The sequence below is a fragment of the Chiloscyllium plagiosum genome, unplaced genomic scaffold (genome assembly GCF_037043375.1).
Source record: "Chiloscyllium plagiosum isolate Xiang-an unplaced genomic scaffold, Cpla_swu_hap1 HiC_scaffold_13, whole genome shotgun sequence".
Lineage (NCBI taxonomy): Eukaryota > Metazoa > Chordata > Chondrichthyes > Orectolobiformes > Hemiscylliidae > Chiloscyllium > Chiloscyllium plagiosum.
In genome coordinates, this window is record NW_028270151.1 from 25,252,367 (window position 1) to 25,267,154 (window position 14,788).

Consider the following 14,788-nt stretch of genomic DNA (forward strand, 5'->3'; position numbering starts at 1 on the left):
TACAATATTGGTGGGGACAGGTCTGTCACCGTATAATACTGGGATACAATACTGGTGAGGACAGGTCTCTCACCGTATAACACTGGGATACAGTACTGGTGGGGGCAGGTCTGTCACTGTATAACACTGGGTACTGTACTGGTGGGGGTAGGTCTGTCACTGTATAATTCTGGGATACAAGTCTGGTGGGGACAGATCTGTCACTGTATAACACTGGGGTACAGCACTGGTGGGGACAGGTCTGTTACGACATAGCAGTGGGGTACTGTACTGGTGGGACAGGTCTGTAACTGTATAACATTGAATACAGTACTGGTGAGGACAGGTCTGTCACTGTATAATACTGGGGTACTATACTGGTGGGTGTAGGTCTGTCACTGTATAACTCTGTGATACAAGTCTGGTGGGGACAGATCTGTGACTGTATAACACTGGGGTACAGCACTGGTGAGGACAGGTCTGTCACTGTATAACACTGGGGTACTGTACTGGTGGGGGTAGGTCTGTCACTGTATAATACTGGGATACAGTACTGATGGGGACAGATCTGTAACTGTATAACACTGGGATACAGTACTGGTGGGGGTAGGTCTGTCACTGTATAATACTGGGGTACTGTACTGGTGGGGGTAGGTCTGTCACTGTATAATACTGGGATACAGTACTGATGGGGACTGATCTGTAACTGTATAACACAGGGATACAGTACTGGTGGGGGTAGGTCTGTCACTGTATAATACTGGGGTACTGTACTGGTGGGGACAGGTCTATCACTGTATAATACTGGGGTACAGCACTGGTGAGGACAGGTCTGTCACTGTAAAACACTGGGGTACTGTACTGGTGGGGGTAGGTCTGTCACTGTATAATACTGGGATACAATACTGGTGAGGACAGGTCTCTCACCGTATAACACTGGGATACAGTACTGGTGGGGGCAGGTCTGTCACTGTATAACACTGGGTACTGTACTGGTGGGGGTAGGTCTGTCACTGTATAATTCTGGGATACAAGTCTGGTGGGGACAGATCTGTCACTGTATAACACTGGGGTACAGCACTGGTGGGGACAGGTCTGTTACTACATAGCAGTGGGGTACTGTACTGGTGGGACAGGTCTGTAACTGTATAACATTGAATACAGTACTGGTGAGGACAGGTCTGTCACTGTATAATACTGGGGTACTATACTGGTGGGTGTAGGTCTGTCACTGTATAACTCTGTGATACAAGTCTGGTGGGGACAGATCTGTCACTGTATAACACTGGGGTACAGCACTGGTGAGGACAGGTCTGTCACTGTATAACACTGGGGTACTGTACTGGTGGGGGTAGGTCTGTCACTGTATAATACTGGGATACAGTACTGATGGGGACTGATCTGTAACTGTATAACACTGGGATACAGTACTGGTGGGGGTAGGTCTGTCACTGTATAATACTGGGGTACTGTACTGGTGGGGGTAGGTCTGTCACTGTATAATACTGGGATACAGTACTGATGGGGACTGATCTGTAACTGTATAACACAGGGATACAGTACTGGTGGGGGTAGGTCTGTCACTGTATAATACTGGGGTAGAGTACTGGTGGGGACAGGTCTATCACTGTATAATACTGGGGTACAGCACTGGTGAGGACAGGTCTGTCACTGTAAAACACTGGGGTACTGTACTGGTGGGGGTAGGTCTGTCACTGTATAATACTGGGATACAATACTGGTGAGGACAGGTCTCTCACCGTATAACACTGGGATACAGTACTGGTGGGGGCAGGTCTGTCACTGTATAACACTGGGTACTGTACTGGTGGGGGTAGGTCTGTCACTGTATAATACTGGGATACAGTACTGGTGGGGACTGATCTGTCACTATATAATACTGGGGTACAGCACTGGTGAGGACAGGTCTGTCACTGTATAACACTGGGGTACTGTACTGGTGGGGGTAGGTCTGTCACTGTATAATACTGGGATACAGTACTGATGGGGACTGATCTGTCACTGTATAACACTGGAATACAGTACTGGTGGGGGTAGGTCTGTCACTGTATAATACTGGGATACAGTACTGATGGGGACTGATCTGTCACTGTATAACACTGGGATACAGTACTGGTGGGGACAGATCTATCACTGTATAATACTGGGGTACAGCACTGGTGAGGACAGGTCTGTCACTGTATAACACTGGGGTACTGTACTGGTGGGGGTAGGTCTGTCACTGTATAATACTAGGATACAGTACTGATGGGGACTGATCTGTCACTGTATAACACTGGGATACAGTACTGGTGGGGACAGGTCTGTCACTGTATAACTTTGGGATGCCGGTCTGGTGGGGACGAATCTGTCACTGTATAACCCTGGGGTACAGTACCGGTGCATATGGTGTGTTGTTGTTATTTAACAATTTATGCAGTGATTAGGCTTTTTAAGGGCTGCCTACCCTGACTGATGGAGAAGTGGGTGTGTAAATGTCGCCCTCTCAGACACAGTGCTATGCTGTGTCCTCACATCCATTGCCATTGCTGCTGCCTGACACAGTGAGATGACAAGTACACTTTGACGTGTCACGCATTTCTCATCATTTTCACTTTCATTTCCAGTACTGCTGAGCTGAAACTAGCTTTGTATTTTGAGTAGAGTAGTTCAAGTGTGCTTTATCTGTCCTCACCTCACTTTGCCCCTGTCAGACTATAGGTGGTAAAGCACTCTGCTTTCAACAGCATCTCCTCCCTGCAGCCATCTTTAGAAATCTGGTGACACATGACGGAAACATTATTGTTCCAAAGCAGTCACAGTTCTGACTGTAGATTATGGTCCTGTCATCTCCCTCCAGTTTAACGATGAGATCTTAATGATGGGCCTAGCTTTGACATTCCTGGCAATATCAACTCTGGTAAAATTTCTGTAATTATTTCATCTCTCATCCCATTTCTCATTCACTTCTTGTGAAAATAAATCTGTACTTGAGTGTTTCCCACCTCCTCGATTGTCTACGTAATGCCCCCTCCCCTCACCCAATAATGAACCGCTTAGCTGAAACTAATTGAAGGAGCTGAGATTATTAATCTGATGACAATATTTAAACTGATGTCACTGGAAATTTTCGCCCTTTATGGAGAAAAAGAAACACTGACTTGCATTTGTGCCGAATCTTTCACCACCTCGGGATAGCTGAAAAAGTTTTTATAGCCACATTTTATTTTTGTATTAGTCTCCAATTGGGGCCATCGAAAATGGTTGGCACCTCCTCAGCTTCTTCACCAGCTTGGGTGGTCTTTCGGAAGAGATTCCTCAAAGCAACACAGACCCTAAGGGATATTGGATTGTATGGGAAATTGGAAGTCAAAAATCATTATTCATTAAATTTTTCTTATTTTATTCATTCATGGGATGTGGATGTCGCTGCCTGGGCCAGCATTGTTTTGCCCATCCCAGGTTGTTTTTGAGAAGGTGCTGATGAGTTGGCTTCTTGAATCACTGCAGTCCGTATGCTTGAAACGTTGACTCTCCTGCTCCTCGGATGCTGCATGACCGGCTATGCTTTTCCAGTGCCACACTTTTTCACTCTGGACATAAACCCGCAATGCTGTTAGGGAGGGAATTCCAGGATTTTGATCCAGCCAAACTGAAAGAATGTCAAAACAGTTCCACGTCAGGATGGTGAGTGGCTTGACGGGGAACTTATAGATAATAGACAATAGACAATAGATGCAGGAGTAGGCCATTCTGCCCTTCGAGCCTGCACCACCATTCAATATGATCATGGCTGATCATCCTTAATCAGTATCCTGTTCCTGCCTTACCTCCATAACCCTTGATTCCACTATTCTTGATAGCTCTATCCAACTCTTTCTTAAATGAATCCAGAGACTGGGCCTCCACTGCCCTCTGGGGCAGAGCATTCCACACAGCCACCACTCTCTGGGCGATGGCAGTATATCTGTTGTACTTGTCCTGCTGGAAGAGAGGGGCTGTGGATTTGGAAGATGCTGTCTTAGCATTGCTGAACTGATGAAATTGAGTTTGAGATGATACACGCTTATATCAGATACAGGTGCACTGGCAAGGCTGGCATTTGTTACCCATCCCTAATTGCCTTTCAGTTGAATGTCTTGCTAGGACATTTATCCAAATGATGCAGATTGCTGTGGATTTGGAGTCACATGTGGGTCAGACCAGGTAAGGATCAGTCCCAGAGGAGTTGGATGGATTTTTATAATAAGTTGTCATGGCCATTATTTCTGAGACTAGTTTTAGGTCCTAAATGTTAAATAACTGAATCTATATTGCACCAGCCACCACGGTCGCATTTCAATCTGTGTCTTCTGAACACTAGCCTGAGCCTCAGCGTACTAGCCCAGTGACTGTTCTGCCATAGCCTCTTTGCAAATGCCTTAAGGCAAAACCTGGGCAGAGTATAAAAATTGGAGTGGGAGTGAGCTTCATGGACCCAGGTTTGCACCACCGTCTGAGGAGATTGTGGTGTCGTGGTTAATGCCAATGGGCTAATTATCATCAAACCCAGGCTCTGGGGGCATGAGGTCAAAACTCCAACATGGCAGCTGGTGAATGTAAATTCAATTAATTACAATCTGGAATCTGAAGATAGCATCAGGAATGGTAACCATGACAACTTATAAAAATACATCTAGCTCCAATCAATATCCTATGACCAAACTCACTTAGTGTGATTCTGTCTCACAGTAAATTAGTGAGTAGACCGAGATCGTCATAGTTTTTGAAGAGTTATTTTCAAGTACTGCAGACTCTTCTAAATAAGTTCCTTCCAAGGAGATCTTTTGCTCCAGAAATGTTTTCATAACATAGATGACAGAATCAAGCAGCAGCAAATGCAAACCATTCGTCCTATCTTACTTCTGCTGGCTGTTTGAAAGAGCTTTACAATTAGTCCCAGTCCTCTTGCTGCTCTCCCAGATCCTATAAGCACTTGAAATAGAAAGTTTTATTTAATTATCCCTCAAAATGTTGTAATTAAATCCACTTTCACCACTGAGGTCAGGCAGCAGATTCTGGACCACAGCACTTTGTCACATAAAAGATTCTCTTTCTCTGTCGCCTGATTCTATTCTCCAGTAATCTCTGATTGTCAAAGTGGAAATAATACATTCTTGCTGCATCAACAAGAGTTAAAGGAAAATGTGAGACATCAACAGGAAGCTGGGTTCAGGTGAGGCATGAGGAACAGGAAAGCTGCTCATTTGACAACAGGAAATGGGTTTTCTGTTTCATACAATTCATTAGCTCGCTTACCCATTAATGTCATGGTGGTTACACTTAATCATTTTGAAATCAAACTGATACTGAATTGAATCACAGCACACTACAGCAAGAAGGAGGCCACTCACCCACTGCTTTTCCTTCCAAACAGCACACTCGTCAGTCCCACTATCCCCTCTTTCCATACATCCCCATCAGGTACTTATCTCATTCCCTTTACAGGGCCTAACTGAATATATATCCATCACTCAAGTGGGGCAGTGCATTCCAAACTTTCTTCATTCATTCCACAATTCCTTTGCCAATCCAGTTGACATCTGTGTCTTCTGATTATCAGATTTTCAGAATCTGTTTCTCTTTCTTTTATTTATCTAAATGCTTCTGGACTATTAACACCACTATCATTCGCTGCCTTTTCTGTTCTTTGGAGAACAGCAGACCATAAAAAATAAGTACAGGAGTAGGCCAGTCAGTCCCTTCCTTTGAGCCAGCTCCTTCTTTCAATAGGATCATGGCTGGTCTGACATCCCTCATGTCCACTTTCCTGCCCTTTCCCTGTAACCCTTGATTCGCCTACTGATCAAGAATCTATCTCAGCCTTAATCCTACACAAGGACTTTGAACCCCACAGCTTCATGTGGTAAGGAGATGCAAAGGTTCAAAACCGTGCAGACAAGAAATTCCCCTCATCTCAGTCTTAAGTTGGTGCCCTAACATCTCCAATCAATCCACATAACTGTATGCCTTTCATCCTCAGAATGATGCTCAAGAATTGCTTGTCTTTAATTTATTATTTTATAGGCTGTGGGCATAGCTGGGTTAGGCCAGCAATTATTGTCCTCCTCTACTTTCCCACAGGAAGATGGTGGTGAACTGCCTTCTGAATCACGGAGGTCCTTGTAGTTCTCGCAAGACTGAGTGGCTTGCTGGGCTGTTTTGAGAGGGTAGTTAAGAATAAATCACCTTGTGCCCCTGGAGTCACGTGTAGACTGAACTAGATATGGATGTCAGATTTTCTTCCCTGTAGGACATATGAACCACTTGGGCTTTTGTGACAATCCAGTAGTTTCATGATCACAATAACTGATACTCACTTTTTAAAAATTCACATTTATTCATTAGAAATAGTTTTCAAATCCAGAAACGTTATCCTACCATTCCATCCAAAGCCTTCAAGTAAGATCAGATGAAACAGGACCAGTTGTCAGCCATTCAGCCCATCAAGTCTGTTCCACCATTTATTAGGCCCGTGGCTGATTTGAATGTGACCTTAACTCAAATTATTTTCCTGTTCCCTGCCATTCCAGCCCTCCCCCCACCTCCTTGGGTTTCCCTGACAATCAAACATTTGTCCTTTCTGGAGTGCGGTGCTGAGAATTAGACACAATACATTGCTGGGGTCACACAGTTTAGCCTGTTTTCCTGATATTTTGAATCTGTCCTCCTATTTATAAACCCCAGGATCTCATCTGCTTTATTCACTACATTGCTTACCTGACTCAGCGCCTTCCAGTAATTTGTGCAAATGTTGATATGGCGTTATATGAAATCGCCTCAAAACTTCATCCGATTGTTCACATAACTAACTACTTCCAAACATGTTCATTTATTTTCACAGGATGAAGAGGAGGAGATCAAACAGGAAATTAATATGCTAAAGAAGTATTCACACCATCGAAATGTTGCCACCTATTATGGAGCCTTCATTAAAAAGAATCCTCCTGGAGTGGATGACCAGCTTTGGGTAAATTGATGCCAATGTTATTTCATGATGAGTCAGATGTGTTGCATTGAAATAAGTTCTTTCTTGCAGCATGCAATAAAGTTGGAGCTATTTGCAGAGGGGTACCATCCAACAAAGACAGTTCCTTAAGGCTATTTTGAAGCTCTTCTGCTCTTTAGGTGTCATCCACTGTTGGGCCATTGTTCTTCATTTAGTGGGTGAACCCGCAATAGTTTGTAGCAGAGATAATATTCATCAAGGGCAAGTTGTACCTGAGATTGTCACTGTCTTTGTTCTGAAGGGGAAGACGAGATATGATTTAATACTATTCCAAGTAGATAAGACTAATTCCTATAATTGAAATGTCGCACTGAACAGAGGAATGATGCTCGATGTGTATTGAACCTTTAGCAGCACGGTGGCACAGTGGTTAGCCCTAGCGCCATGGCCCGGCATTCAATTCTACCCTCATTGTGACGTTTGCATGTTCTCCCTGTGTGTGTCTGGGTTTCCTCCAGGTGCTCTGGTTTCGTCCCACATGATGCGCAGACGAGGTGGAATTGGCTATGATAAATTGCCCTGTTGTCTCCAAGGATATGCAGGGCATGGTAAATGTGGAGTTACAGGGATAGGATGGAGGGATGGGTTTAGGGTGGAATGAGGTTTGGCACAGACTCAATGGCTTCTTTACACACTGTAGGGATTCTGTGATATGATCTATGTTCTATTCAGTACTGTGTTTACCATACGATGAAAAGGACAGAGAAATGATGGAGAAGGTGCAAAGAAAGATAAGTTACTAGATTAAGACCATAAGAAATAGGAACAAGAGTAGACCATGTAACTGCTCAAGCCTGCTCCACCATTCAATCAGATCATGGCTGATCCAATATTCCTAATGCTCTCTGTCCTGTGTTTTCCCCATAACCCTTGATTCCTCTACTGATCAAGAATCTCACTATCTCTGCCTTAAATTTACACAGGGACTCTGCCCCCACTGCTCTCTGCGGCAAAGAGTTCCAAAGTCTCTCAACTCTCTGAGCAAAGTAATTCCTCCTCATCTTAAACAGGCAGCCCTTTTATTGTTCCCTCTGGTCCTAGACTCTCCCATGAGGGAAAACATCCTCTTAGAATTGACCCTATCAAACCCCTTAAGAATCCCATGTGTTTCAATGAGATGCCTTCTCATTCTTCTCAACTCCAATATGTGGAGCTGCAGTCTGTTTAATCTTTGCTCATAAGACAATCCTTCCACACCGGGGATAATCCTAATGAACCTTCTCTGAACTGTCTCCATTGAAATAATACCTTTCCTTTTTTAGGGGACCAAGACTTCTCTCAGTACTCCAGGTTTGGTCTCACCAGCACCTTGTACAATTGCAGTAAAGCTTCCCTACTCTTACACTCTTCCAAAGAACCTGCTGCACTTGTGTGCTAGTTTTATACGTTTTGTGCACAGGTATCTCTAAGTCCCTTTGTGTTGCAGTTTTTCTCCGTTTAAATATTATTCAGTTCATCATAGAATTCCTACAGTGTGGAAATAGGCCTTTTAGGCCAACACGTCCACACCGAACCACTGAAGAATAACCCAGACCCATTTCCCGGACCCTATATTTCCCCCTAATTAATACACCTAACCTACACATCCCTGAACACTATGGGCAATTTAGCACAGCCAATTCACTAACCTAGACATCTTTGGACTGTGGGAGGAAACCCACATAGACACAGGGAGAATATGCAAACTCCACACAGACAGTCGCCTGAGGCTGGAATTGAACCCTGGTACCTGGTGCTGTGAGGCAACAGTGCTAACCATTGAGCCACCGTGTTCTTTTGTCCTCCCTTCCGCAATGAACTTCACATTTTCCCACAAGATATTCCATTTGCCAACATTTTGGCCACTTGGTTAACATATCACTCTCTCCTCTTAAACTGTTTGTATCCCTTCCGCAACCAGCGTTTGACCTATTTTCATGTAATCTGCAAATTTGGCTGCAGTACATTTACTTCCTGCTTCCAAGTCTTTCATGTATATTGTAATCAGTTGTGGCCCCAGCATTGATTTCTGTGGAACCCTTGGTTACGATCACCGACCTGAAAAATAACCTTTTATCCCCACTCGCTATTTCCTATCCATTAACTAATCCCCTATCCATGCCAGTATACTACCTCCAACACTATGACTCTTATCTTAGAACTTAGCCTTTTGTGAGAAACCTTGCTGAATACCTTCTGGAAGTCCAAATACAACTCAAAGCAACAGAATGTTGGGAAATTATTCATGTCTATTAGGAAGGACTGAAAAAGCAGTGACTCTCTACTCTAGAAAAGAAAAAACTGAGACTGAGAAGGGCGGCATGGTGGCTTAGTGGTTAGCATTGCTGCCTCACAGTGCCAGGGGCCTCAGCTCAATTCCAGTCCAGGTGCCTGTCTGTGTGGAGTTTGCATGTTTCCCTCATGTCTGTGTGGGATTGCTCCAGTTTCCTCTCACAGTCCAAAGATGTGCCATGGTAAATGCAGGATTTTGGGTCTGGGTCTAGGTGGGACACTCTTCAGAGGGTTGGTGTGGACTCGATGAGCCAAATGGCCTGCTTCCATGCTATGAGGATTCTTTGAGATGTGACCTGAAAGACATCTTTAAAATTAAAGAAGTGTTTGATGGGTTGTTTGCTGAGAAAATGATACCACTTTCTTAGGTAGACTAGAGCCAGGCACTAAAATTATAAAATGCTGATAAATCTAATGAGAAATTCAGGAAGACTGGTGAGAACATGGAACTGGCTACCACAAGGAATCATTGAGGTAAACAGTGCAGATGTGTTTGAGGGGAAGCTGGATAAACCATCAGAAAATAGATTTAGATTTTTTTGTCACGTGTATTCAAGTACAGATTTACATTGAAAAGTATATAATCTCACCACATGCAGCACCATCTTTGGTACAAAGGTACCCCTGTACAAAAAAACTTAGGTTCAAAATAGTCAAAGAAACAAAGTTTTAAAGGTTAAGCATTACCTTTGTAGGATAAGTAGGAGAATAAAGAAATAAAGTAATAATTAGCATTAAAATTCTTCTTTATATAAACAAAAAAAAGGAATAAAGGAGTAAGGAACAGAGGGGTATCATGTGGAGTAAAGGTGAAGAGGACTGGGGATAGGTTGGGATGGAATGCAAATGATAGTGTGAAGTACTTGGACTGGATGGTCTGTTTCTGTGCTACAAATAATTTATAATAGTTTTCAAATGGGATTAATTACAAGTGATTTGTAACAGTGAACAGGAAGAAAGCTTCTTCATACAAAGCATTGCAAAAGAAAGAGCTTGTATTTCTCTGATGCCTTTCACAACCTCCAGACATCACAGAGTGCTTTACGCCAATGAGCGACTTCTGAGAGTTACTCACTGAATTTTTCTTTCATATATAGGGAAATAAAAAGTGACGCTGAAATTGCAGAAGTCCAAGCTCTTGTTAGATTTGTATGGACTGGAAATTTATGCAAATTATTTGAATGGACGTATTTGTGAGTTAAAATCAGCTTTGGTCAATAGATAGGTAGGTGTGATCTATATGGACTTCTGTAACGCGTTCAACAAGGTTCCTATGGGAAATTGGTTAGCAAGGTTGTATCTTGTGGAATACAGGAAGAACTAGCCATTTGGATACAGAACTGGCTTGACGATAGAAGACAGAGGGTGGTGGTGGAGGGTTGTTTTTCAGACTGGAGGCCTGTGACTGGTGGAGTGCCACAAGGATAGGTGCTGGGTCCACTACGTTCCATCATATATATAAATGATTTGGATATGAACATAGGAGGTATATTTAGTAAGTTTGCAGATGACACCAAAATTGGAGCTGTGGTGGACAGCGAAGAAGGTTACCTAAGATTACAACGGGATCTTGATCAAATGGGCCAATGGACCGAGTGGTGGTAGATGGAGTTGAATTTAGATAAATGCAAGGTGCTGCATTTGGGAAAGCAAATCTTAGCAGGACTTATACACTTAATGGAGAAAGTGAGGTCTGCAGATGCTGGAGATCAGAGCTGAAAATGTGTTGCTGGAATAGCGCAGCAGGTCAGGCAGCATCCAGGGAACAGGAGAATCGACGTTTCGGGCATAAGCCCTTCTTCAGGAATCCTTCTTCAGTGATTCCTGAAGAAGGGCTTATGCCCGAAACGTCGATTCTCCTGTTCCCTGGATGCTGCCTGACCTGCTGCGCTTTTCCAGCAACACATTTTCAGCTGATACACTTAATGGTAAGTCCTAGGGAGTGTTGCTGAACAAAGAGACCTTGGAGTGCAGGTTCATAGCTCATTGAAAATAGAGTCACAGGTAGATAAGATAGCGAAGAAGGCATTTGGTATGTTTTCTTTTATTGGTCTGAGCATTGAGTACAGGGGTTGGGAAGTCATGTTGTGGCTGTACAGGACGTTGGTTAGGCCAGTTTTGGAATACTGCATGCAGTTCTGGTCTCCTTCCTATCTGAAAGATGTTGTGAAACTTGAAAGGATTCAGAAAAAATTTACAAGAATGTTGCCAGGGTTGGAGGATTTGAGCTACAGGGAGAGGCTGAACAGGCTGATACTGTTTTCCCTGGAGCGTCAGAGGCTGAGGGGTGACCTTATAGAGGTTTATAAAATCATAAGTGGCAAGGGTAAGGTAAATAGACAAGATCTTTTCCCTGGGGTGGGTGACTCCAGAACTAGAGGGCACAGGTTTAGGGTAAGAGGGGAAAGATATAAAAGAGACCTAAGGGGCAACGTTTTCAAGCAGAGGGTGGTACGTGTGTGGAATGGACTGCCAGAGGAAATGGTGGAGGCTGGTACAACTGCAACATTTAAAAGGCATCTGGATGGGTATATGAATGGAGGGTTTTGGTGGGATATGGGCCGGGTGCTGGCAGGTGGGACTAGATTGGGTTGGGATATCTGGTTGGAATGGATGGGTTGGACTGAAGATGCTCTACATCTCTATGACGCTGTGTGGGCATTGCTGGCAAGACTGCATTTGTTGCTCTTTCCTAACTGCCCTTGAACTGAATGGCTTGCTACGTCTTTTCAGAGGGCAGTTGAGAATCAACCAAATTGCTGTGCATCTGGAATCATGTGTAGACCAGACTGGGAAAGGACAGCTGATATCCTTCCCTAAAGGACCCTACTGAACCAGATGAACCCTTATGACAATTAATTATAGTTTTGTGATCTCCACGACTAATAATAAGATCAACCTCAGGTGTTTGAACTGAATTAAAATTCCATCAGCTTTCTTGGTGGGATTGGAACTCCCAAAGCATTAACTGGGCCTCTGAATTACTAGTCCAATAATATTACTACTACACCAACACTGGTGGCTGCTGGCTTGGGGCAGCACAGTGGTTCAGTGGTTAGCATTACTGCATCACAGCAGGAGAGACCCCAGTTCGATTCCAGTCTCGGGTGACTGTCTGTTTGGAGCTTGCACATTCTCCCTGTGTCTGTGTCCCCGTGCTCCAGTTTCCTCCCAGAGTCCAAAGTTGCGCAGGTTAGGTGAATTGGCTGTGCTAAATTGCCCACAGTGTCCAGGGATGTGTAGGTTAGGTGTATTAGTCAGAGGTAAATAAAGGGGAGGGGTATGGGTCAGTGTGGACTTGTTGGGCCGAAGGGCCTATTTCCACACTGTAGGGATTCTATGATTCTTCCGAGACTGTTGCTCATCCTTTTAGTTTTCAGATCTTATGACGATTACATTGAGAATAGTGTACGTGTCTTGTACTTGAGGAGTTGCTTCAATGTTAGAATGTTTTTAAATATGCATTTTGTGAAGACTCTGCAGCAGCAATTAGCATTTATATAGTGCCCTCAATGTAGGAACATAACCCAAGACACTTCTTAGAAGTATTATCAAACAATATGTGACAGGGAGCAACTTAGGGAGATATTGGGGCATGTGCATAAAGGTTTGGTCAAATCAAGGGGCTTCAAACAGCTTCCTAAAAGAGGAGATAAAATAAATATGAGAACTTTCCAAAATTAAGGCATTACGAGTTGGAGGGGTCAGCTTAGGTCAACAAGTACAGGGACGGTAGGCGAACAGGACTTCAAAAGTAATTATATAAGACAGTTGGTCGGAAGGGATTAACTGGAAACTTTAGTATAGCTTTTCCCTCTAACATATAAAATATTGTTTCTGAGTGAGAAGGTTCTAAGTTGTTAGTTCTACATTCCACAGTTTACAACCATGTTCAGTCGAGCTAGTTACTATAAATCTGAGGAGATAACAGTGTCTCTTACCAGGCATTAATGTAGCTCATCATCTTAAGCTGTATTAGTTAGTATGTAATGAGCTATTTGTTATTTGAGTACATGCGTCTTCTGCTGAAGACTTATTTGTGGTTAATTCTTCATCACATAATGGGAATAAGCCCCATAGACTAGTGTTACAAGGATTGTTGACTGCAAGTCTACCCAAAGAAAACCCTAACTGAACTGAATGTCAGCTGCAAGCATCTCTTCTGAGAGGAGTGGGTTTTGATAATGGCAGCAGAGGTTTGAAATAATTACAGGTTGTCAGAGTGATTGAAGATAGGAGATCATCAAGGAGACTATTAAAACAGTCAAGTTCAGAGAGTTTCTCAAGAGCATGAATCAGACAGCAATTGACAATGAGCTACATAAAGAGATAATAAGACAGACAACCAAAAGCTTAGTGAAAGAAATAGGTTTTAAGGAACATCTTAAAGGAAGAGAGAAAGAGAGAGATAACACAAAGAATTTTGTAATGCTTAAACATTTAACTTGTGCTGAAATACTGAGCCTTTCATTTCCATCATTGGGAAACCAGAATAATCAGAAAGGGTGCTCTAATTTCCTCCCACAGTCCAAAGATGTGGAGGTTAGATGGATTGGCCATGCTAAATGCAGGATACGTGAATAAGGTAGGGAGTCTGGGTGGGATACTCTTTCGTGGGTTGGTGCAGACTTGATGGGCTGAATGACCTCTTTCTGCACTGTGGGGATCCTATGATTCAATGAGTTGAGGAGTAATTAAGCTGTGTGTCGAAACATGAGATCCTCAACTATCTGAGAGGATTAATTAACCAGAAAACTTGATGACTGTGCCAGGCCTTGAGGGGGACGAGGTCAGGAGAAAGAGGGGGTGAAATACTTGTGTGGGAGGGTATTAACTATGTGAGTGAGAGATGTTTTCAAATTCAAGGCTCAACAAAATGTGGCAGAGGGCAGTGTTGCAACAACAAACAAGAACAGAAATCCAGCAGTGTGGCTCTCAACATTAAACAGGCACTGTTGTCATAGAAGTTAACATTTGGCTGGTGAGAGCGAGCGATGTGTCCACTGTCTTCACCACAGTCCCGACGGTGATGGTCTTCAATGTGGTCCGCTTGTCTCCAAAGGTTTTGTTAATGCACAGTTGTTTCCCATTGAAGAGATGACTGGCAGTGTCAAACCCAGTTCCAGGGATCATTAGACTCTGGTTTTGGAAGTGATGGGAGGACCATCAGACGAGTTGATAGGATCCCCAAAGAGGAGAGGGCTTTTACCATCTAAATTGGGATAATGTTCAGGCCAATACACTGCATATTTCAGTAGGAAAATAGGGTGTTTGGGTGGGGAGGTGAGAACCAACATAAATTAACTCTGAATCTCTAAAAGGCTTCCCAATTTATCTAGGAAATCTCTTCTCATTCCTCTCTGTTTTCTCTTTTATTTTCTCTCTCTCTTCCCTCTCCACAGTCTCTTTATCCTCTCTTTGCTCTCTCTTTTCTCTTTCTGTCTTCCCTCTTCTCTCTTTCTCTGGTCCTCCCCACTCACTCAGATGTTT

General features: G+C 43.4%; 1 protein-coding gene across 7 annotated transcripts in view; it reads left to right on the forward strand.

Moving 5' to 3' along the window:
- Positions 1-14,788, forward strand: part of LOC122556119 (TRAF2 and NCK-interacting protein kinase-like) — a 264,784-nt gene that overhangs the window by 151,683 nt on the left and 98,313 nt on the right. For all 7 annotated transcript variants that reach the window (XM_087993377.1, XM_087993378.1, XM_087993379.1 and 4 more), the window contains exon 4: positions 6,863-6,988. In XM_087993377.1, coding sequence (XP_087849503.1) covers positions 6,863-6,988 — 126 coding nt within the window. The remainder of the gene's footprint in view (positions 1-6,862; positions 6,989-14,788) is intronic.